This window comes from Chelon labrosus (genome assembly GCF_963514085.1).
Source record: "Chelon labrosus genome assembly, chromosome: 18".
NCBI classification, from domain to species: Eukaryota; Metazoa; Chordata; class Actinopteri; order Mugiliformes; family Mugilidae; genus Chelon; species Chelon labrosus.
In genome coordinates, this window is record NC_140351.1 from 5,345,669 (window position 1) to 5,369,999 (window position 24,331).

At 46.0% G+C, this 24,331-nt stretch overlaps 1 protein-coding gene across 1 annotated transcript in view; it reads right to left on the reverse strand.

The window, feature by feature from the left end:
* Positions 1 to 508: 508 nt before the first annotated feature.
* LOC311503862 (partitioning defective 3 homolog) overlaps positions 509 to 24,331 on the reverse strand; it is a 364,850-nt gene continuing 341,027 nt past the window's right edge. Inside the window, exons 22-24 of the mRNA XM_084566761.1 lie at positions 20,251 to 20,371; positions 8,540 to 8,667; positions 509 to 2,458 (exon numbers count right to left, since the gene is read on the reverse strand). Of these exons, the coding sequence (XP_084422887.1) occupies positions 2,023 to 2,458; positions 8,540 to 8,667; positions 20,251 to 20,371 (685 nt within the window). The 3' untranslated portion in view covers positions 509 to 2,022. The remainder of the gene's footprint in view (positions 2,459 to 8,539; positions 8,668 to 20,250; positions 20,372 to 24,331) is intronic.

Consider the following 24,331-nt stretch of genomic DNA (forward strand, 5'->3'; position numbering starts at 1 on the left):
GGTGCTGAGGTGCTGCATGTTTTTATACAGGCTATACATATCTGCAGCTCACAGTATGTAACACACGAGCTGTCTGTTCTCAGCATATGTATTCAGGTCGAGAATATACATTTCATTGCTGCTAAGCTTTACTTTCTACTTCATTAGCATTGGCGATCCTAGGTTCTGGGGGGCACAGGTGTTTCCCCAGTCCAAACCCGCAAAATCTATAATAGGGTAGATAGAAGTGGGCCCCTAGGCAAAGGGTTATGGAGTATTGTCAATGCACTGTAAGGCCTGTAAGGGGGTTTATGTTTGTCATTGTAAACTTTTTCCAAAGGTAGACATCTGGGCCTAAACACGTGGTTTAACTGTCCTGACTGTGCGCCCCTGCTCAAAAGTAACCCTCACTTTTGAAGAAAAGCGACCTCAAATTGCAAAACCTAAAGCAGCGAACGGAAAGAAATACAAGAACACCCACACATGCGATCATATAGGTACACCCACCCTCCCACACTCCCACACACACACACACACTCTGAAAAATACGCCACTAATTATTGATTGAACAACGAAAAAGCCCCAGAGTGGTTTTCTATCAATGGACATAATCACGAAGGAAAACAAAATCAGCTCCATTGTATGTGGCCCGTGGATAGGCGGTCCCACGCTGGGGCCGCTCGCTGCAGAGCCGATGCGGGTTCGTCACCGCCCTGATGAAATATTCAGCGAGGAGCAGCTCAGACACCCACGGGGCCGACGGGTTTCGAGTTACAGCCGAGTCGTTCTGGGCGAGGCCGGGGGCCGGGGGCCGGAGCCGCGCCGGTTAAGGTCGCCGTTTCTCTCTCCTCGCCGCACGTTGACAACAAACAAACACGCATTCAATTTTTGATGAGCCGCATTAATTAATAACCCAGACCTGACCCCGTTTGCACAGCTGGATTCCCTGGGTGGGTGGGAGGGTGGAGCGGAGCAGGAGCAAAGAAGATCTGAAGCCGTTTTCCTCCTCGGAGAGCGCCGTGCGGTGAGAAGCGACAATGTGAGGAAGAAAAGCGGAAATGAAGCGGGCAGCAGAGAGGAGGAGAGAATTCAGGATTATCATATTGAATGAAAGCAGGGGGGGTGGAAAGAGGACGTTCTCTGAGTAAGTGCTGCGTCTGAAACCAAAGGGGACATTTCCTTGAACTAAGGAAGTGGGAGGAGGGCACTCATGCCCAAAGCCAAAAACTCCACCGTTCACACAAGCTTCTCCACAGCCTGTAAATTCATGCCAACTCCTGAAAGGCCTCTCTCTTTCTCACACACAGACACAACCCATGCACATACAGTGTACTGATTGATAAATCCGGCGCACAAGCGTTGCACAGACCGAGAGCCCTGCCCCTAGCCTGGAAGTCCGACCACCGCTCCGTTGGGACCTGATGATGCGCCACAAATCAAACTGTTTGGGTGGGCTTTATGCAGAAGCAGCATCGCAGTCATACATCTGAATTTAATTACAAAAAAAAAATGGCTGTGACTGGTTGGAGGACTATCCAGTTGCATGCAGAGGTGTATTTTACCTCTGTATCGGTTGAAACACGTCTCATAATGAAATCTAAACGGCGTGACTCATATTCTGATCAGGGTTGAGTCTGGCTACCCTGCCTCCAGGCGGCACGGAAACCTGCCTCGACTGCGTCTTGAATTCACGGTCGGGGCTGCTGGCCGCTTTACAGAGTGCGTCAAACCAAAACACGGGGCCGATGCCTACAGAAGGTGAACAATCGGTGGACTAAAAGGCACTTATATATACAGTTGGATGATTCTGGACAATAAAACATCTCAAAGCATTTCCTTTGGACAGCTAAAAAGGATCAAGGTTCACACCGTTAAAAAAATCTTTAAATATTAACATTTTATAACAACAGTCCCATAAAAATCTTTGTATCTCAGTATTTTATATATAAAAAAACAAACATCTTGCCCCCCCCCCTCCCTTTTTTTTAGTGTATCCCTCTAAACGGTTGCTAGGATCAGTCCTAATCTCCTCTTGTCGCCGTCTCAGGAATAAAACAGCCTCCCTTTCTCCGAACCGCGGTGCCTGCTGAGCTTGGCGAGTTGAGTGGGCGACGGGGGTACGTCCTGTCTGTAGGGGCCCTTGGTCTGAGGTGGGGCCTTCGGCGGGGCTGAGCCGGGGGCCTGAGTGTGTTCTCTGTTGTGGTCGAAGGGGCTGCCGCCGGGGGGTTCCTGCGCGGGAGGAGGAGGCGGCCGGGCCTTGTTGGCCTCCTGCTCCTTGCGTCTCTGCTCCTGCCTCAGCAGCTCCTGGGTCTCTAAGAGGACGCGGGCGTTAAAGCCGGGCGTCCCCAGGTAGCCGTTGCGCGACCCCTGGCCCCCGGAGTAGCGAGGGTTCTCCTTGGATGGCTGGAAGCTCTCTGCTGGCGTGTGCAGCCTCTCCCATGAGTCCTGGGACATGGTGCTGGAGTTCTTGCGAGGTTGCCTAAACACACAGAGACAAATAGAAGTCAATAAGTGTTAATTCTGCTCAAAGGGTTCTTCTCCAGCGGCCCCTGGGTCTGCGCTTCAGCGGCGAATGCGGCCATTTTCACATTTTTGCGAGATTAAAAGAGGACGTGGCAGCGCCGTTCACAAAGAGAAACAAGTATTGAAAGCGACATGAGTGGAGCGAGGAGGGATCTGTTTTAGCCCGCTGCGTGATTGCGCCGAATCCGGTGACATGAAGACGGGCGACATGAAAGAGGCAGGAAACAAACGGCGGAAGCCCGAAAACGCCCGCAAGCACTATTAATTCCACATTGTAAACACACACAAATGTTAAGACCTCCACGAGGAGGAGAACAAAAAATAAATAAAATAAAATGTCTGCTTTCATCCATTTAACTCCTTTTTCGGAGCTGCAGACGGTTGCACTTATGGAACAGACAGAGTAATGGCGGGGCTCACGGCGTTATCCGCCCTCTACTCATCTTCAGACTGCCTTCCAGCCCCATGCGCTGACAGGACAGCATAAGGTGCACACGCATTCTCTCTCCTACCAAAACAGAAACTACTGCACGTGCATTCCTTCCACCCCACATGCTCCACTATTCCAGAAATCGGCTGCTAGGTCTCCGGCCGAAGCGTTAAGTCCACTCCTCCGTTATTAGGACCCATTAAGGCTGACGTGCGATGGGAGACCCGTGACAGTGTCTTTTGCATCGAGGGTGCTAAGAGAAATCACATTCACACCTCGCTGACCCGCTGCGAGCGTAAAAGGCTCTGGAGTTCACAGCATTAGACCGATGAAGGAGACAGGGGGTCTGCACGCTTTTAGGACCAAACACCTGCATTTCATGTCAGTCTCATTCCTGGAGAAAGTGTGAGGAACTGATGGAAGACAGGCGAGGCTATTTACGGTTCATAGTTTATTGTTCTGTCACTGACGAAGCCCTTAAAACCAGGGGAATGGATCTGATTTCTTACTTTGTAGTGCAAAATCTTGCTCCTCAGAGAGAAGATGACAGGACGCATCTGATCAAACCACATGTGAAAAATACAAGTTCTTTATAGTTTTTTTTTCTATGCCGTAACTGCAGAGACCACACAGACGGTGCTTTATCCATTCATAAGACGCAGCTATACATTTGTGCAACAGCTGCAGAGATGCCACTTCTTGCGGACCGCGAGGCCTGTGATTGGCCGCTTGAGGTTTCTGATGGTACGATGACAGACGCACAGCTAGCAAAGTCTTCTTCGCAAGCCCTCTGCTCGCCGCGACCACAGCTTCGTACGATTGCATCGTGACAGAATGAAGCAAGACATTTACTAATGCAAACATATGGGATAACATCATGCCATAATTCAGAACTGCAAAAGAAAGAAGTAAATTGGTAAATCCAATTTTAATAAAAAAGTTTGCAAAATTGCATAAAGGTTTTGAAGGTTTGCAAAACTCTAGGCATATATTATTTTATATTTGAGTTTATCTATCCTCGCAACTGCAGTACTACTCTACATTTTACATCAGCAATGACTCAGACCGTCTATTTTGGAGTTTCAAACAAGAGCTCTGAGAAAAATGAAAGAAAGATCTCTGATCTCTGAAAGATCCTCTGCACGATATGAATGCAGATGTACATGAGCGCAGCCACAGGACAGGCAAACAAGCACAGGCTACCTTTTGGCATATTTTGCAATGGCGACAATCAATAAACTCCTTAAAGTGCATCAAAAATACTCTATAAACCCCCCAAAGGCACGCCTTCTATCTACCCTAAAACAGATTATGCTAGTTTGGACTGGGGAGATAGCACATGTATGCAATGGGCCGCCAGAACCTATGATCACCACCACATATGCAGATCCGACAATTAAGTTTTGCAGCTTTGAGGCTCTAAACTGTTATTTATTTGCACATGTGTGCAGCAGTTTTCATTTCAGCGTTTACCAAGTTTGACACCTTGAGAACAGCGACAAATCCAAACCTCTTTCAAATTTTTGTTGGAGAAACGCTGTAAAAAAAAAAAAAATAGTGCTGCAGTTGCGAAGGAGGAAAACTCAAATGTCATACTTCAGTTTCAGTCTCGCAAAACTTTTTTCCTTAGATTCCCAGTCTCAAACACAGAGTTTCAAGCTTTCAAAACTACTTTTTTTGCACTTTTTTCGAATCATTGCACTATGTTAATCCATTTATAAGCGGAACTGCACAAAGCCTGGCGTTCTCCTGGCGATATTAACAGGTGAAATCCGTGGCGAGTCAGGCTCAGGTACCCACATCAGGGCTGTTATTAACCCCCTGTGTGACAGCGTCAGCTTTTTTCAAGCAATGCAATTTTCAGGCAAATTAAATAAAACATTTGACACTGAACTTTCCATTATTAAACATGTTTTTTTTTTCTCTATCATCTCCGTGCAGCTCTGTGTAATGAGAGTCCCACGCTGCCGGCATTTTTAATGAAAGCCCTTGCGGCCCGCAGAGGAGGGGGAAAGAGCTGCAAGACGCGGCACCGTAGGGAAAGCATGCTTTGTAACGTCTACATTTACGCATGTATGTATCTGCATGCACATGTGCAACACAAGCCGAACGTCTCATTCTGCTGCATGTACACAGTGCGTGTGCATCTAGAGTAAGTCTGAGGGTAATTGGCGGAGGGGCAGATGCGGGGACAGACTGCAGAGAGAGCCCCACCACATGCTCCATATCTGGGTTTCGCTGTCCGGGCGAGCCGCCACGCATTTACACCCCGGCTTGGCTCACGGAGCAGCCAACGCCGCTCATCGGGGAGCCGCTTGTTTAGAAAACCGGGACGCCTGTTGCACTGAGCGGCGATCCGCGTTTCCGCAGTGACCTTTTAGGGTTTTAAAGCAGAGCGGAGAGAAGAAGAAAAAAAAAAAACAACGTGAGATTTAGGCGAAGGGAGCAGAGATGGCATTGTTCCACAGGAATGCGATCGTGATGGATGCTTCGGGGGATCTAGTTCTCTTATCACCTCTACTCCTGCGCCAGAATATGTCACAAAGTAGATTAGTTGCATTTACAGCGGGGAGGGGATGGGAAAAATTCATCATGCCAGAGAGAGGGGTAAATTTAGAATGACAGAAAATAACAAACAAAGCCAGGAAGTTGGCTCGCAGGAGAAATTTGTGGCCGCTGTGTGTTTCTTTAAAAGCAGCTGGGAAGAATCAAGAGTTTACGAGAAGGAGGAGAACTCTCTTACACGCAGGGACTGAAAATGATTAGGAAAAAGCCAAAAATGTGTCCAGTGGGCAACGGAACAATCGTTTCTATATCGTACAAATAAATTGTTCACAAACGTGGAATAATGTTTTCTTTAGTGCGATGGATGCATGGTTGGAGGGAGAAGCTACCGGCAGTCGACACGGGCCACTGTTCGGGACCTTATCTCGTTGGCATCCATGCGTGCGCGCTGGTGTGTGTATTTTAGTGTGTGTGAGAGCGTCTCTTTCAGGCTAATCAGCGGTCTCTCCTTCCCACTAAAACACTCGTTCCTCTCCCGGGGCCCCCACCCCTCGCCCTCCGCTGCCTACCACCGCTAATCCTGCTGCAACAACAAGCCTTCATTAGTGCACTTCCAATCCTCACATCCCAGACAGCGAGCTAAGCCTGGCCGTCATCAGATAACCAGCTACCATGGCTTCTTCTAGGAGCTCTCTGGGTTTGGAGGGGTTTTGTAGTTTTTTATTTTTTTCTCTTTTTGTGACGGAATGTCTCCTTTTAAGCTCAGACTTCCTGTTTTGGAAGAGAAGGACGCGATGAGGAGTTTCCAAAAGAGCGAGGTGGTTGGAGTTGGAACGGGACGCGGTTATTAATGCGGCGATGTGGGACTTCAGACTCTTTAATGAGGAGCCATGCCGAGACCCGAGACTTAGCCGGGGTCAAGCGTCAAGCCTGAGCTCATGCGACTCTTTCGCTGGAAGACGCTGTGAGATTACGAGAGGAATGCATATCAAAGGCTGCGCTCGCCCGGGCCTTTTTCGCCCCGGCTAGGCGAACTTTCCCAAGAGAAGAAGGGGGATGCCTCGAGGCAACTGTCACATCACATGAGATGCCAGCAGATTACACCTATGAAGGGAAGGCATAGATCAGCGCGGCTTATACAGACCACATTGATTACATGTCCATGCGGACCGCAAATCCATATCCATGGACAGGAACATGTTTTAATCGACCCAACTGTGACTGCTAGGAGGCGGAGAAGCAAAAGGGGAAGGAGAAATGATTGGTGTTTGTGCAGGGAGAGACTAAAGCACAGGAGAGCGTTAGAGTTACTCTGGCCAAGAAAAGGAAAAAGACCACACACGTGCACTCATGAGATATATATATATACACACATTAAGTGTTCTGTCTTTGTTTAAACTGGCAAGTAGCAAAATAAATCAGACTTCACTGTGGGAATTTTAGAACACAACGGACATTTCATAAAACTAAAAGCTCAATGTTTGCATTCTGGCAGTATTTGACATGGATGTTTGATTCATTACAAACCTTAAATTCACTCAGTCAACGGATAGAGTTAAAGGGGAACTACTGTTTTTTACAACCTGGACCTTATTTCTGGCATAAAATATGATCGTTTACTCACCCATATAACTTTTGTGTAATTCGTAGTCGTTTGGGAGATATTTAGATCTGTGTATATCCATATAGTGGGAGTGAATGGGGCACCGAAACACAGCCTCTAAGTAACGCATTATCTGCCGCGAAACTCGTTCATGCTAGTTTTTTGCAACAATTTTTCCGATTCTAAGGTTGTGCACAAACCATATCAGTAGCAAGTTACAGGTAAACAAGCCGACTGTCACAGGTGTGCGCGGCGCTTAGAGATGACATCATCCAGGTCAGTAGACATCATCCGGGGTCTGTAGGTCAATCTACAGACCCCGGATGATGATAACAGGTAACTCCAGGCTCAACAGGGAAAAGCACTAGCGTGTCATAACAGAATATGGGTGAAATTAATGAGTTTCGCTGCGTGTATCCATATAGTGGGAGTGACTGGGGCACCAAAACGCAGCCTCTAAATAACGCATTATCTGCCGTGAAACTCGTTCATTTCACCAATATTTTGTTATGATACGCTAGTGCTATTCCCCGTTGAGTCCGGAGTTACCTGTTATCATCATCCGGGGTCTGAAGATTGACCTGAACGAGTTTCGCGGCAGATAATTTGTTATTTAGAGGCTGCGTTTCGGTGCTACAGTCACTCCCACCTATATGGACATACGCAGATCTAAATATCTCCCGAATGACTCCAAATGACACAAAAGTTATATGGGTGAATAAACGATCGTATTTTATGCCAGAAATAAGGTCCAGGTTGTAAAAAATGGTAGTTCCCCTTTAAGTGCGTTCAGAGAATCTCTGTTTAAAGATTCAATTGTGGATGTTTTCCACCAGCGATGGCTGGCTTTGAATTTTGCTCCGACTAATATGAGATTAGCATGCTTCACGGGACAAGGCGAAGATGCTTCAGAGCGAAGGCAGGAGCTGCAAATATTGATAGCTTCCCCACGAGACTATCGAGATGTGACAAATATGCAAAAGGATCGAACACGAGAAGATGAAGGGTGGTGCCTGTAGCTCTGGACTCAAGCCACGTGACGAGGCGACGAGAGACACTGCAGCAGAGAGAACATTCCTTTTAAAAATACATTGGAGCTGTTATTCATTATGAGGGAAGCGTTGGAGCAGGTTATGGGTGTGTGTGTGTGTGTGGGGAGGGGGGTCCTCTTACAAAGTCGTCACTTTCTTGAGGTCAGCGTTGACTTAATGAAGTTGAATATCAGTCAAGTAATTCCTAGCGATCGCATTAAATGATTCCTTTCAAAGAGTTTTGCTGCGAGATGTCGGGAGATGAGTTGAAAGTGTCTTTGTGGCAGCCGACTTTGAGTCGGAGAGATACGCTAAAGAGAAAGTGTATGGAGAGGAAAAAAAAAAGAATAAAGGGAAAAGGAACTGATGGAAATCGCAAAAAGTCGAATGAAGGGGTGAGAAAAGGGCAGGAAGGACGTGATAAGTCACGGGAAGCGGGGGAGGGGAGGGAGAGGGAGGGTGTCTCACCGTGTCAGGGAGTTGTACTGTTTCTGCGATTGCTGATAACCGTCTCTGTCGTCCTGCTGCTGTTTCTGCACCTGGGCGTCCATCGTCACCGAGTGCCGTCCGCTCGGCGCCTCAGTCCCATTGCTCACCTGTCAAAGAGCATATAACGCGGAAAAGTTAGGACACAAATAAAGCCGAGCCCTTTCTGACGGTTGCCTCCGAAACTCGTTTGCGCGATCATTCGCACTTAGACGGTGGAACATCTTTCCCTCGACGCAGCAGGTGGTGTGACAGTGCGATGCCTCCTGTGTGTTGATGGAGCCTCGGGGGAACACCTAGTTAGTTAGCAGGTGTGACTCCGTGATGGCTCTGAAAAATGCACCTGTGCCGGCAGATGAAAGGTCCCCTGATAATGTTCTGGAAGGAGAACTTCACCCAGATATTAGATAGATCATCTTTTCTATCAATTACAAATCCCCAATCTACCAGACAAGTGCGCCTCAGTCGTTGTAAGGCTGACGTTTCCAAAAGTGCTCAGAGCGTACTTTGGAAAAGGAAAGGATTACGCAGTTAGGTTCATATATGCTTGAACACTAGAGCCCTATTTTGCACAGGATTAGTTTTACCTGGGGACGTCATGTGATTCAGAAACGAGCCCCCTATGTCTGTGTTTCATGTGGCGCATTCACACGGGATAGACTTAGACTTAGTTAACTTTATTGATCCACAAGGGAAATTGCTTGGTTACAGTTGCTCAGTTGCACATAAAAATTGGAGAATGAGCTCCACTGTCCCTCTATTGTCTGGTGTAGCGGAAGAGATGGATTGTCCATGATGGAGAGCAGTTTGTCCAGCGTCCTCCTGTCCCTCACTGACACAAACGTCTCCAAATCACTGCCAGTAACATGACCAGCCTTTCGGACCAACTTGTCCATCCTACTTATGTCCTTTTTGCTTTCCTTTTTGGTGTCCTCTTCCTCCTGAAGTCAATGACCAGCTCCTTGGTCTTGTCCACATTCAGGAGTAGGTGGTTTGCCTGGGACCACTCTACAAAGTCTCCGATCAGTGTCCTACACTCCACCTCCTGTCCAAACTCAAATTTACTATCCATAGTCATGTCTCTGCTACTTTCCGCTTCACTCTAATTCTAAATTCTAATTGATTGTCCATATTTATATACAGTCTATGATCCAAACATACATGGAGCTAAGTATATCTGGACACATGTTCACAACATGTGAGGGTGTTGCATCATAGGTTGCTCACAGCTTCAATGTTTTTTTTTAGCTTGTGAATCTATTTATTGTGTGTCAGATCTGAAAGCCCTCCCGGCTTCTCTAACGTGTTTTGCTGCCACGTGAGAAATAAACTCCTGATGAGTGAAAACTAGTGGGAAAGCGTCTCCCAGTGTGTTCACTGTAGGAGTGAGCTTTGGGACGAATCGACTGTAAAGTCACTTCCAAGTCCCTGACAGGAGAGTGTGTGACTGATGGAGGATTAACTGCAACTGAATCTGGACTGGATTACACAACTGTAAATGTTCTCTGTTACAAGTCAGTTCTGCATTGAGAAACGGTGAGAGTATACACCGATCAGCCACAACATTAAAACCGCTGACAGGAGAAGTTAATTACATTGCCCATCTTGTGATAATTGTTCTGCATTAATTTATTCATGTGGATGTTACTTAGACATGTAGCACCCACCTAGACCAGACCAGGCACCCCCACCCCATAGCAATGACACTCCTTGATGGCAGCAGCCATCCCCAGCAGGATGCAGCCACAAAAACGCTTTAGGAACAACTCAAAAAAACATGAAGAACAGCAGAAGGTGTTGACCTGGCCTCCAAATTCACTAGATCCCAAACTGATCAAGTATCTGTGGGATGATCCACAGAGGCCCCTCCCCTTTGTCAAATACAGTAAAAAGGTTTGATGTAGAAAGTAGAAAGTGACATTAAAATAAATAAAAACCTAAGGAAAGTACCTCAAATTTGCACTTGTTGTTCTTTAAGAAATGCATTTCACATTTTTTTTTAAGAAGGATTCAGGAGTCCAACAGAACCTCATAAAGTCTCAGGTTTGTCACTGGTCTGACAAGGTGTTGCTGAAAGAGGACTGCCTGATAATTGAAGTTTCATGTTTAATGAGTGCATGGCATAAATAATAATTAGGCAACTGATTAATAATGATTCAGCACAGCTAAAAAACATACTGTGCATTCTTTTCTATGAAGGATTTAGAAGGTGGTTCTTGCTCTGCTGTGTATTCTCTGTTCTTTTAGAGTTTCTACTGACGCCGCTCCTTTGTCTTGGTAGCGTCTTGGTAGCGACAGGTTGCATCAGTTCGGTGGTGGAGAGAAATTGGATGTAAGCGCCACTTGTGCGCCGGAGCCATAAAATATAGATGAGTGTTACAAGTCGCTACTCGTGCGTGCGACTACACACCGACCAACCTGCGCCAGGCGCGTATGTGTGTGTTTGTTGTCTGATCGCCTGCGAGGTTGACATGGAGATATCGTCTCCCTCAACACCAGCTCTCCGCTAACGAGCTGGCTGATGAAAGGACGTGACAAGCCAATTAAACAGAAGCGACGCCGAGGAGGTGTCACGAGCGTGACTTGACCGAGTGTCGGTTTCTGATAAGGCTCTGGGCGGTGAAGCAGCAGACAGGTGGTGGTGGTGGTGGACGGTTTGAGTGCGACCAACTTTCTGTTTCGGTTGGTTGGGGGCTGATGTGAACACAGCAACCGCCTCCGCTTAGAGAGACTGTTTGCATTGATGATCCACGGACCGATGCAACCTTCTATATACACCAGTCAGCCACAACATTATGACCACTAACAGGAGAAGTAAATAACGTTGACCATCTTGTGACAATTCAATGTTCTGCTGGGAAACTTTTGGACCTGGCATTCATTGGTGTGGACGTTACTTAGACATGTAGCACCCACCTAGACCAGACCAGGCACCCCCACCCCATAGCAATGACACTCCTTGATGGCAGCAACAATATTGGTTTAGGAGTAACTTAAAAAACATGAAGAACAGCATAAGGTGTTGACCTGGCCTCCGAATTCACTAGATCCCAAACTGATCAAGTATCTGTGGGATGATTCACAGAGGCCTCCTCCCACACTAACATTATTCTTTTGCCAGACACCACAGGACACCCTCAGAAGGCCCATGTCCATTCTCTGATGAGTCACAACTGTTTTGGAGACTTGCACAATATTAGGAAGGTGGTCATAATATTGTGCCTGATCTGAAGAAGAATCTTATACATTTTGCTGGTACTAAGGCCTTAAACGAGTGGAGATGACCAAACAATTCTCCGATTCGCTATGGTTTCTGAGGCCAGAGACCTGGAAATGGCAGACCACGCTGCTCGCTCTCATACAGATGCTCTAAACCCCTGCAACCACAAATGAACCGGGGCTCTCTTATAATAAATTGGCGGAATCGGGCCGGCGTGCTGACTTTTAAGAGCCAATCATTATCCGGCTCGGGCCTTTTTGTCAGGATGTGGCGTTGTCACTGCCGCTCTCTCACTCTCTTCTTCTCGTTCGGCGTGCCCATTAGCAACTCAGATGTCTTCCACGTGTCTGTTTGCGTTTAAAACCGTTCCCTACGCGGCGGCCTGTAAACGCAGCAGCCTCGCGAGGGAGTGTGGGCGGTAGAGCCATGTGTCGGTGTTGACCCATCGCAGCAACCTGCTTTGATATCCGAAAGGTTTGGGACCGGCTCTGAACCACGGAATATTACACCTTCGCTGTCTTGCTTGTGTTTTCAACTTCTAACGCTCGACTCCCATCCAGCTGCTTTCCTCAGCCTTTTTTTTTTATAGCTGCAAATAATTTTCATAATTACGTGCCACCCCCCTGGGTTCTTGTGTTTAAACAGGTGGAGATGTCTCTTCTTTTTTTATTTTTCCCCCTGCTCTGTCTTCCGACACCATCAAGGAAGCGGGAGAGATAAAAGCGTTGCCGTATTGACATCATTTTTCACATTATTGGATGAAAACAAACACGGACGTCTCTTTGATTCGATTTCAACAAATGTCATGTTTTATGTGGCATTGTATTCCAGGCCTAACGTGGAATAATCTGATTCTCCGTCCCTGGATAATGCCATTACACTGACTGATTTTCTCTCCTGGCTATTTCTCATGCATTTCTCTCGGCATGGCGTCATCCGCCTCAACCCCTCGGCTTAAAAACTCGAGGCGTCGAGCTCCTCCGGACTCCTCGCCGCTTCCTTTCCGTCAGGAACTTTTAGCGTGCGTGACTAATTATTTTCTCACCGCCGCTTTTGGCTGCAGTAAAATAATTTCTCCTTTCCGCCCCCCCCTCCTTACAGTTAATCTGATATTCGTTTATGTGCTCGACACTTTCGGAGCCGGAGGAACGTGTTGTTGCGAGCGAAAGCTGAAACATATGAGTCCAATTCACTTCACCCGCGCGGAATACTGTTGTGTTTTTAGGACTCGGAGGGCTTGAGAAAAGGACTCTGACGCTGAGTGAAAGGTAATTGTGCTGTTATTGCAGCTGTCCGTCCGGGTGAGGAGGAAAGCAGCCATTTCAGGAACACGAGACGCTTCCAAGTGGAGGTTTTTACTGACAGCCTTTCTTCCCATCAACGCCCCTTCACCCAATTAATCCGTGCTCTCGTGTTCTGTTACCTCTCTCACCAGCACATAATGTACAAACAGAAATAAGAAAATATCTTTCCAAGCCATCGACAACTGAGATGCTGTTTAGTTTTAGGTATACGACCCTAACCCTAACATTTTCACCCGACAGTTGTGACTCATCAGAGAAGATGCCTTTGGGGGGGGGGGGCTTTGTGGATCATCCAACAGATACTTGATCAGTTTGGGATCTAGTGAATTTGGAGGCCAGGTCAACACCTTGTGCTGTTCCTCATGTTTTTTAAGTTACTCCTAAACCAATATTGTTGCTGCCATCAAGGAGTGTCATTGCTATGGGGTGGGGGTGCCTGGTCTGGTCTAGGTGGGTGCTACATGTCTAAGTAACATCCACACCAATGAATGCCAGGTCAAGTTTCCTAGCAGAACACTGAATTGTCACAAGATGGTCAATGTTATTCACTCCTCCTGTCAGTGGTTTTAATGTTATGGCTGATCGGTATATCTGTATGGATTAATGTGTTGGGCAAAGAGAAGCGGTATTATTTTGTTTCCCTATTCACACCAATCGTATCTGTGGTAACAGTTGCAATAAAAATGGAGGGACGTGTCGCCAAGTGTGCAGATGCATATCAGTGAGGTGCAGATGTGTGGCGTCTCTTTAATTCGATAAATGTGCTAAAAAGCACAACAATACTGCATTCATTATGAAAAAAAAAACCCCACACAGCTAATTAAAGGTGTGGTTGTTTGTCTGACGGTCTTACGGCAGCCGTAGCATTAGCATTAGCACACGAGAACAATCATCATGACAGCCAGAGCAGTCGAAAAACACAAAATATTTTTCTGCTGGTGAGAACAGAATGATTCCCACAAGTCCCCGAAGCGTTTCGAAGGAAGAGAATCATCTAAGCGCTGTAAGAACAACCTCACAGATGTGCAAGAGCTGTCGGTTTTCCAGCAACACGCAACAATATTTGTGAGAACGCTGCAAATATCCTGAGAAAAGTGGAACTCTGCCTTCAGTTGTCTGTCTCATTGATCATCATTACCTAGTTTCCAGCTCCTCTAGCACTAGTGCTACATTCTTCAGATAGCTGCCATACAGCCCTGCTCGGCAGCCTCACACAAGACACTCCGCGCCTTGTCTTAACTCCAACCTTTAGCCCCTGGGAAGTCAAGTGACTGTGGCTAAAAGTGGCTAATTCTTCACATGATCACACAGGCAGGGGCTAGCGGTACATGTTCCAACGCCGGTCAATGAGACGGCACTGTATTCAGGGAAACCGGGGTTTACATTAACACAACAAATGCCTGTAGACGTATGAATCCTAGTAGTGGGAGATGGATCGATAGTGAAATCAAAAGGATTCACATAAATTTCACTTCATTGGTGCGCAGGCCCTACAGCATAAATCGAATCTATTGCCAGAGAGAGAAAGAGAGAGAGAGAGAGAGAGAGAGAGAGAGAGAGTGAAAAAATGCAGAAAATACATAGCGCTTCATGATGAACATCTGGAAATCCCCTCTCAGGGAGCAGCAGGGAGGGAACTGGGAGAAAACAGCTCTAATTGTGTCTGTTGGCTTGGGGGCTGCGAGATAGACAGGGCCTCTTGTGTCTCTCTCATTATTCCATTAAAGAAGGAGCTGGGGTTCGAGGACTGACCTGAGTACTGTCACTACAGACGTGTATGATCTCAGGCTGCAACACCCAAATACTGCAGAGGACACGTCCACAGAGAGAAAGCCCAACGCCTTCCACTGCTCCATACGCTCCCCCTGTGACTGAACCTCATTTAGATAATCATTGTCTTGTAAAGTTATGTGAACCATTAACAAAAAAGGGGAAAAGGGAATGTGTACAGGATGACACTTCAGGCATAACATTATGACCACCTTCCTACTATTGTCTAAGCCTCCAAAACAGCTGTGACTCATCAGAGAATGGACATGGGCCTTCTGACATCATAGCCTTGTAAGTGGGGGCCTTTGAGGGGAGGGGCCTCTGTGGATCATCCCACAGATACTTGATCAGTTTGGGATCTAGTGAATTTGGAGGCCAGGTCAACACCTTGCGCTGTTCTTCATGTTGTTCCTAAAGCGTTTTTGTGTGTTTATGTGCATTCTGCTGTCATCAAGGAGTGTCATAGCTATGGGGTGGGGGTGCCTGGTCTGGTCTAGGTGGGTGCTACATGTCTAAGTAACATCCACGCCAATGAATGCCAGGTCCAAACGTTTCCCAGCAGAATATCGTCATAAGATGGTCAATGTTATTCACTTCTCCTGTCAGTGGTTTTAATGTTGTGGCTGATAGGTGTATGTGTTGCAGTCAGTATTTATAATATAAATGAAATGTCTTATATTTTATGTCTAACACTACGCACCAGTATCCGGGTCATACAATTATGTTGTTTTAGTTTCCTGGAAAATGCCATAAAAATGTTGATGACTCATCCTGCACTGAGGGGCGTATGCTAGATTTGAATCCAATGATCCCTCCCCTTCCCTGTCTCTACCAGCAGCAATGCCGGCTTTGAAGATGCATGAATAGCACTGTGCTAGTTGTTTAGCATGCTAACTTTAAAAATGGAACACCTAAAGCTGCGGAACAGCTGCTAAATTAATTCGAGGTCAGATTGTTTCATCGAAGCGTTCATTGTTGAAGCTCAACTTTTAACTTTTAAAGCCTATCTGCTTCCTTACAGGGACTTGAAGCATTCTCTCCTCGCTTCTATGACATCTGGGAAAACTCAGTCTGCTAACGAAGATCATATGATATGACTCACAACAGCTCCTAAATGGATCTTGTGGAGATATTGTTTTGTTAATATTACTTTAATCTAAATATCAGGTTAAACATTCTGAACCGGTGCTGTTTGTTTTAAAAAGAAATCTGGAGTCTAAATATTACAGCAGAGTCACTGTTTGAGTTGCTAGCAGCTGCTCTCGCTCTGGCCCGTACAGTAGATCTGCATGGAAGCCATTACGACGTAACCTTGAGTGCTCAGGGACGACGTGCATCAAAGCGCAGTTCAGGAGACTTTGATGTGGTGGACATTCAACTGCCCGCTTGAGCGTCTTGTCTTTTTCTGGCTACATTCACTGAATGTTTTGATTTATAAAAGCGGAGGTCATTAGGGTTTCGCTTTCATCATGGTGGACATTGTTCGGCAATGATACAAACATAGAAATAGAAAGAGATATCAATTTCGGCACAAAACGCAGCTCTAATGGGTTTGAGCAGAACACAACAACAAGGTTATAGTTTGTCAGTGCGGGTCAAAAACGTTTTATGAAATTGCTGCTAATGTCCATCCACAGTTATAAAACCCACATTTAATGGCAGAAGTTCACTTTATGTAAGTTGTATTTAGTTTGCTCAGTCTATTTCATGTTTTCATACACCTGGTTTCCATATTAAAATGCATCCCCCATCCACCTTGCCTAGAGCCATAGCCATTCTGCTAATGACCAGAGGGGATTAAAGAGACTGTTCGAGCTTTTGGTAAAAATGTACATAGTAGATTTGGTCACGGACAACAAGACTGGATCATAGACTTTATAATGATGGACGGCGGAGCAGCTCCTCAAAAGTGAATCCAAAGCAAGCAGAGCTCCCCCTGGTGGCTGGCTGCAGTATAGGTCATAAGCTCCACCCCTTCCATGTTAGTGGGTGGGAACTAAAACACTAAAATACAATTTTATTTATTTTTTTACAAGGATGGTTTTAGTTAGTTAATATAATGCTGATGCATGCTCAAATGTCAGTTTGTCTGATAAGTTTTGTTTTAGTTAGTTATTTGACGCTATAGAAACAGGATGTGACATCATGATGACTACCAGTTGCCATGCCAACTGCTCCGTAAAGCGTTCCCGTGGGACCGTGAGAGTTGCAAAAACTATTTTTAAAAATAAGCACAGTATATAATCCAAAATTTCCTTGTAACTGGTGGAGGTAGAGCAGAGCGTGGTGTTAATTAAACGAAAACGCGAGGTAGTCTGGAGGAAGTGTGGGCGGGGCATCGATAACGTGGATTTGCGTGGCTACACTTTCGGACCGTACTGCACAGACTCTGGCTCCAAAGTCGCAAGATGGCGCCGCCCGTATCCCAGAGAAAACAGCGTCAGTTTGGCCAATGACAGGAAGCGGGGACGTTGCTGTCCATATTTATATACAGTCTATGCACCGGACACACTGTTCTGCTAGCTAAGCTAACCAACTCTCCAAGAAATAACTAATTAATTATTGTGGCGCTAATGGAAGTTATTTTATTCAAATGTCTCACCCACGTAGTTAAGGCTAGAGCAGCATTCAGCTATTATTATTATGAACCATCATTACCAGAATGAAAACTTCTTGTTGTCATATTTAACTACTTTAAAGAGCCATGCACGTGACATGTAAAAGGATTAAATGTGCAGAGTTGTGTTACCTGTGCGCCCCTTAGGGAAGACTCCTGCTGTCACTGAAAACATTGCACATTGCTGCTGCTGCTGCTGTAGTTTAAAGCTTGTCAGCCCAGGGGGGGGGAGGGGGACGGGGCCCTCCTGGCCTGGGGCCCCAAGCAGTTGCCTGTCTTGCCTTTTGACAAGCTGCGCCTCTACTTACGGGTGACACTAAGACAGGCTTTCCCTTGAGTTCTTCTAATCAGTGTCAATGTACAACATGGGTGCGCCTGTATCCTTCCTAACAAGCTCTGCCGTTCTGAATCCTTGTTCACGGGACTGAAATAACGATGAAAAGGGGGACTAATAAAACAGACTTCAATACTCGAGGGCCGGCCTTATATCTTATTACCAGCGGAGTAACTGTGGTACGCCGAACAGTGTCAACAATCACAAGCAATTAGGAGCTCAGAGGCTCAGAGAGAGAGAGACTCAGAGAGACTGCTTAGCGCTGAACAAACAGTTAACGTCTCAGGGAGAACGTGTAGAGAGAGAGAGAGGGGGAGGGAGAGATTAAGAAAAAGAAGTGATAGATGTCGGCTCTGTGGTTTTTTTCAACCATCAGTTGGACAAACACTGAAGCATATCCAGAGCAAATAAAGGCCGCCTTCCTCTTTGGAAGAGGATGGCGGGGAAGCATGCTGCTGTGCTTTACCCAAACTCATTTCTCCTGCCACTCCAAACCAATTTCACTGACCGACTGATAATTCTCCAGAAAATTGCATGCCAAATATTTTAGCTCTCGAGGTCCGACGCTCTGACCCATCATTTAGAAAATAGCTCTGCCTGGTGCAGCAATTAGCCACCTTTTCTCTGCAGCAGGGTCAAAGGGGTCGCATAAGACAAAAAGCCATGTGTGTCTGATGGCATTACGAGGAAAATACAAAGGTAATAGAGAGATATTTGACCTCTGATGTGCTCCTATGTGGTTATACGTGCCTGACTCCATTAAGTTCCGATTGTAGCTTAAAATAAAAGGATGTAAATGATGTATTTAATTGCTCCAAAACAAGACGGATAAGATAATATGTTAAGATAACCACACAGGATAAGATGAAAGTGCTTTTTTTTTTTTACTTTAACTCCAGGCACAGTTGAACTTTTAACGCGCAGCGGAGAGGGATATGAGATCAGGTCTGAACGAATTAACAAAGGAATTAACATGATTACGTTTTTTTTTTTTCCAATTATGAAGAATAAATCCCATTGTTGTCACAGATCAATCACGGAAGAGGAGAACGGCTTAAAGAGACCCCTCCCAAAAATTTAATTTAAATTTTCTTTTTAATTTAAAAAAATCCCTTTAATCAAGTCTAATGAAAATTAAAATGAACATTGTGGCTCACTGCCTGAATGGTCCTGAACACTCACTCGCCATCAAATGTCTCCCTTGTTCCTCCCTTTCTCCCTTGCTTCCTTCGTTCCTTCCTTCCTTCCAAATCTGTGTCATATTTCCAAGAAAGGAATAAAAGGCTCGGACAGACTAATAAGCAATTAGTTTCAGGTCAAAAGTTGGACCGGGAAATTAGAAATTAGTCAAAGAAATCTGGCAGCACTTGGGACTGAAGCCTAAAGTTTGAGCAACATGAGTCAGGACGGTTTGGCAGAGGGACAAAGGGCGACAGCAGCGCACGACGTCGTGGAACCGGTGAATGTGGATGTTGTGTCGGGCTTCGTGCTGTGTTTTATCAATTATCATTCCTTTCACGAGTACGGCTGCGATGACTGCTTGTCCCAACGCTGCAGGAATTTACAACAGCTTCCAGTGAATATAATGAAGCTAATTACATTAATGCTCATTGTTTTGTTTTTCACTCTATGTGACAAACATCAGTTAGAAGAAACATTTACTCCAATCAGGCATAACATTATGACCACCTTCCTAATATTGTGTAGTAGTCTCCCTTGTTCCTCCAAAACAGTTGTGACTCATCAGAGAATGAACATGGTTCCTTCTGAGGGTGTCCTGTGGTGTCTGGCAACAGGATGTTAGTTTGTTAGTGGGGGGCCTTTAAAGGGAGGGGCTTCTGTGGATCATTACACAGATACTTGATCAGTTTGGGATCTAGTGAATTTGGAGGCCAGGTCAACACCTTGTGCTGTTCTTCATGTTTTTTTTTTAGTTGTTCCTTAACCGTTTTGTGGCTACATCCTGCTGGGGATGGCTGCTGCCATCAAGGCGTTTTATTCCTATGGGGTGGGGGTGCCTGGTCTGGTGTAGGTGGGTGCTACATGTCTAAGTAACATCCACACCAATGAATGCCAGGTCCAAAAGTTTCCCAGCAGAACACTGAATTGTCACAAGATGGTCAACGTTATTCACTTCTCCTGCCTGTTAGTGGTCATAATGTTGTGGCTGATCGGTTTACCGTAGTATTTCTATCTACAGCATATTTGATCTACAGGTTAAAAACTGTTTTATGCCGTGTTCCAGACCTCTGCCCAACTCTGAAGTCAGGTCAGGTCCCAAGCCGTTAATGAAAACCTTTAGATTTATAAGAAGAAATCTTTGTGAATCCAAGAACCCATTTGTCTTTCCAGTGGTGCATGGGGAAGTTTTACTATTAAAGCTTTCAAAACAAGGTGTTTTTGAAGTTATTTGCAGCTCAGCACCACTGGTTCCCACCAGACACTCACCCTGGACTGGTTGAAGCTGTAGGTGCGCTGATGGTCCTCAGGTTCGTCGTCCTGCCTGGCCTGCTGGAACTCGCTCCTCAGCCTCTGTATCCGGTCGTGGTTACTGGGCGCCATCTGATTGCTGGGCAGGAGATAAATTAAGAGAGTGAGACTAGGTGTTTTTTTTTTTGACGTAATCTTTACATAAACCCCTCACCCAGACAACACCTGGCACATTCGTCTAAGCTAGCATGTTGTTCCAGGTGCTTTTTCCTATTTGAATAACTCACTCGACCTCATTAACACCCACCTAAATTGTACCGAGGACCCCTTGATCTGACAGACATGGTTCCTGCTTGCATATCTGACCGACATCTCTATGTGCTTTCTCTTCCCGTCCTCCCTACCTCCCTTTCCACTGGCGTCTCCCGAACATCCCTATAACTGAAAGTGTCCCCCGTGCACCATTGTGAGTGATGCATGTCCCTTTTAGACTGCAGAAGAATGTTGGCCTTTTATGGCACGCCGTCATTAAACACCGTGGAAAACCCTCATTTACATCCCCTTCATTAAAGGGCTTTGAGGGGCCTGTCAATAGGAATCAATAGCCTTCCCTCGGCTTAATCAGGCTCTCCTTTTATCACCGGCTACAGAGGCAGCGCATGACAAAAAGCATAATTATGACGAGACAACCGGCTTGATAATGGGCCCGCGTTTATGCATACCGCAGGGATGAGAGTGGCCAAAGGTTAGGAATTTGTGCTGGGAGGCGATGTGAGCTCGGGGATGTAGGGAGTGGGATGGATAGGGCGAGGGGAAGGAGGCTCGGGAGATAAAGGTGGGAGGGGTGTTGCTGGGGATGGCGTGGAGTGCAGAAGGGAAAGGTTAATCAAGAGCATGTGAGAGAGAAGGAGAGTGAGGGAGAGGGGAAAGAAGCGAAGTCACCGGCGAGAGCAGAGAAACGAGGGGCGGGACAAAGACGTTCCACGAAAACGGACCCCTCGATGCGAGGACCCGTCACCCTGACAGCGGGTGTGTCCTCCCGAGGACCACTTACAGGTGGCACGCCATCCCTGGAAGTGATTGCCTATTTGGGCCCCGAGGATTCTGAGGCGCAATTACGGCGATAATTGCAGATTAGAACGAGCACATCCTTCTGACGATAATGGGCGCTAGGACATGCTGCCAATCAAGCTTCATTAAGAGCAACAATAAATAGCAGCTCATAAAGGATGCACGGATTCCCGGCGCGCACGCCCCAGAGTGGCACTTGGCCGAACGCGGTTACCGTGTTATTTGTCCTGCCTTGATCCGAATCAATTGTATTAGTTATACTCCATTTGATTCCTATAGCTTTATATGTCGGGTGGGGAGAGCGCAGGGAGCGTACATTAGGCTTTTTATGTGGATGTGGGCAATTAATTTGCTCGCTGGGGTGTGAGGTAGCTTATGCTTTTAGGGTGTGGGGTGATAGTGGAGTCCTTTTATTACTGTTCATTACAAAATCAATGTTCTCCTTCTATTTACTTGAGGCTGGTTAAATAGCAAATGCAATATAAAAGAAATTAAATGACTTAATTGCAGTCAGCGGAGCCGCACAAATCTACTCCCGTAATTTTTTTTTTATCAGACAAGTTTTTACGACTCTTGACCACAAAAGTACCACAGAAGAGTCGCATGCTTCCACTGTGAGAAAGTGTGTTTGTGTTCTACTGTGTAGTTATGTTTCTTGGTGGAAAATCACGACAAACAAAAGTGAGAGAATTAAGAATTAATTTTGGGGGGCTAGCGCAATTTATTGTTCAAAAGACACATCTGTTTGTTCTCATACAGAGCGATTCCAGATTTATTTATCTTTATTACCGGAGGTTTTCAGGGTTGGAATCATAATCTGAGCTTTCTCTAAAATAACTAAGGTCAGGGTGGAGATCAATAAATGAATAATAACTTAACACGGAGAAAGACTTCACGGCTTGTTCCAAATTATGTGTCATCGCCCCAAGTCATGACGCGAAACAAACAGCACCATTCATGGCCCTGATACAGCGGTAGGTAGAAATCCATTACACGCAGCAGCTGTTCTGATAATATTCTGCTGTGCCACGAATGATGTTGGCGTTTATTTCCATACAGAGCGTGAAACTGCTGGCAACGGAGACTCATGTGGTGACCTCAGGTACTTAAAGCTGGCCACTTCCAATCGGAATAAACAGGTCAAATATCAATGAATACTTTTGTAACATTTTTCAAAATTGTTCATTTTCATGTAGAAAATCAAGGTCAGTGAAGTTACCATACATGGTTCCTTGCTCTTAAGTGGTAAACAAATATAAACATGCATTTAGACCATTAGAACATAAGTGCTGATTCACATTATCGCATTAGACCACATTAGGTCTCTTCTTCGTGGAACCTAATAAAGCAGTTATGCTCAGCGTTCATGCAGAGGTGGACCTTGCAGACCACATTTGACCTGAGAATGTTGCCTTGATCTTCTCTGATTGGCACAAATGCTTCTAAATCTCACTGAGAGGAACCAGGACGCAATTTAATACGTGTGAGGAAGTTGCAAAATATGGTTCCTCGCCCGATAACGGGTTAAAGGCCCAACTCCCAAAAAACGCCCAGTATGGTCCACGTTCGGCTGTTTTCGTTTGACTGCTTTTGAGCATGTGTCATGTCAAACTAGCTGCTATACATGGCTTACATGGTGACCTATAGCAACAGAAGAAATGGCTGCACTGCAAACAAGGTGTGTCAGTCTGTGCAAGGGGAGAGCCTTCTGTGAAAGGGATGAACTCTCTTTGGTGTGGACCTTGGGCTTTGTGACTCTGAAGACCTTTTGCACGCGAAGGAAAAGCATAATATTTCCTCTTCAACCGCACCGTACATTCACACAAAAAACACGCAACTGAGAGGATAAAATAAAACCTCATGTGCATCTCTAAAATTCCTCAGATATACTCTACGTCTTTGCTAATACATTTGTTGCATTACGGCAATCATGACTGTTTGTCAAAACTTTTGGCAAGCCAGTAATAGGTGGGAAAACACCAAACATAGATATCTGTGAAGTCCAGCGCATGCAATTAGCTTAATCCCCAAGGCTGCTCAAAGAGAGGAGACCAGACAAACAGCCTCGTAAATTTTGCAGCTTGACCCTACGGGGAGGATCAGTGCTACCATCAGCATCTCAAACATGCACCATTGGGCTGGAGGAACCAGCTGGGGACCCAGGAACCTGAGGCTATAAACAAGACTGCTTGATTCCATATCCACTCACTACATAGTAAGACCTATTGCCCTCCTCTCGCCCACTGAGGCATCAGAAAGAGTGATGGACTATGTTAAAAAGATCTGCTAAAGTGTGTGGCGGGTGAAATGGAGGGGTGTGGAACGGGAAAAGATGAGCAAAGACAAGATCTCCCTGCAAATTAAGGGAGCAGAAGCGTAACACTTCGATATATTTTTCAAAGCACTACAAATGGAAATCGCGCCGAGCAGGGGCTGGGAGGAGGGTATGGATTTAACGAGGAGCGAATTTGTCACGGCAGTTCAAAGGAGGCCTGTACAATATCTAGATTATCTGCAGGGGCTTCTCCTTCTTGGTCCTCCACCCACCAGGGGGGCACCAAGTTGATGAGATTCTTGGAAAGCGCTCCATGGTTTTATATATCACCATCTGGTGAGAGATAGAGCCGGAAGCCTTGGGGGAGAAGCAGAAGCTCGCCCTATCACTCCAACGGCCACCGTCTCCATACGTGAAGAAGACGGATTCGGTTGCCGAGAGCTTCGAATTGCTTGGGCAACTCGGTGCGTAATTAGTTTGCGCGGTTGTTGCCGATGCATCCGGTGTCACCGCTTAGAAAATCACCTCTGAATATGTCAATGGCTGTAATGGGTAAAAACATGCAACGCAACAGGAACCAATAGGAAGGATGTGTCACCCAGGCAATAGACGGGTAGAAGAGGGAATATGAATGAGCACTGCTCATCAGTTTGCTATGAGCCGTGTGTTTGTGCAAAGGAGGAAAAGGTCACAGGTTGTATAAGTGCACTCAGGGGTACGGGCCGGGGCTGTCTGCATCGTAATTGTACGAGT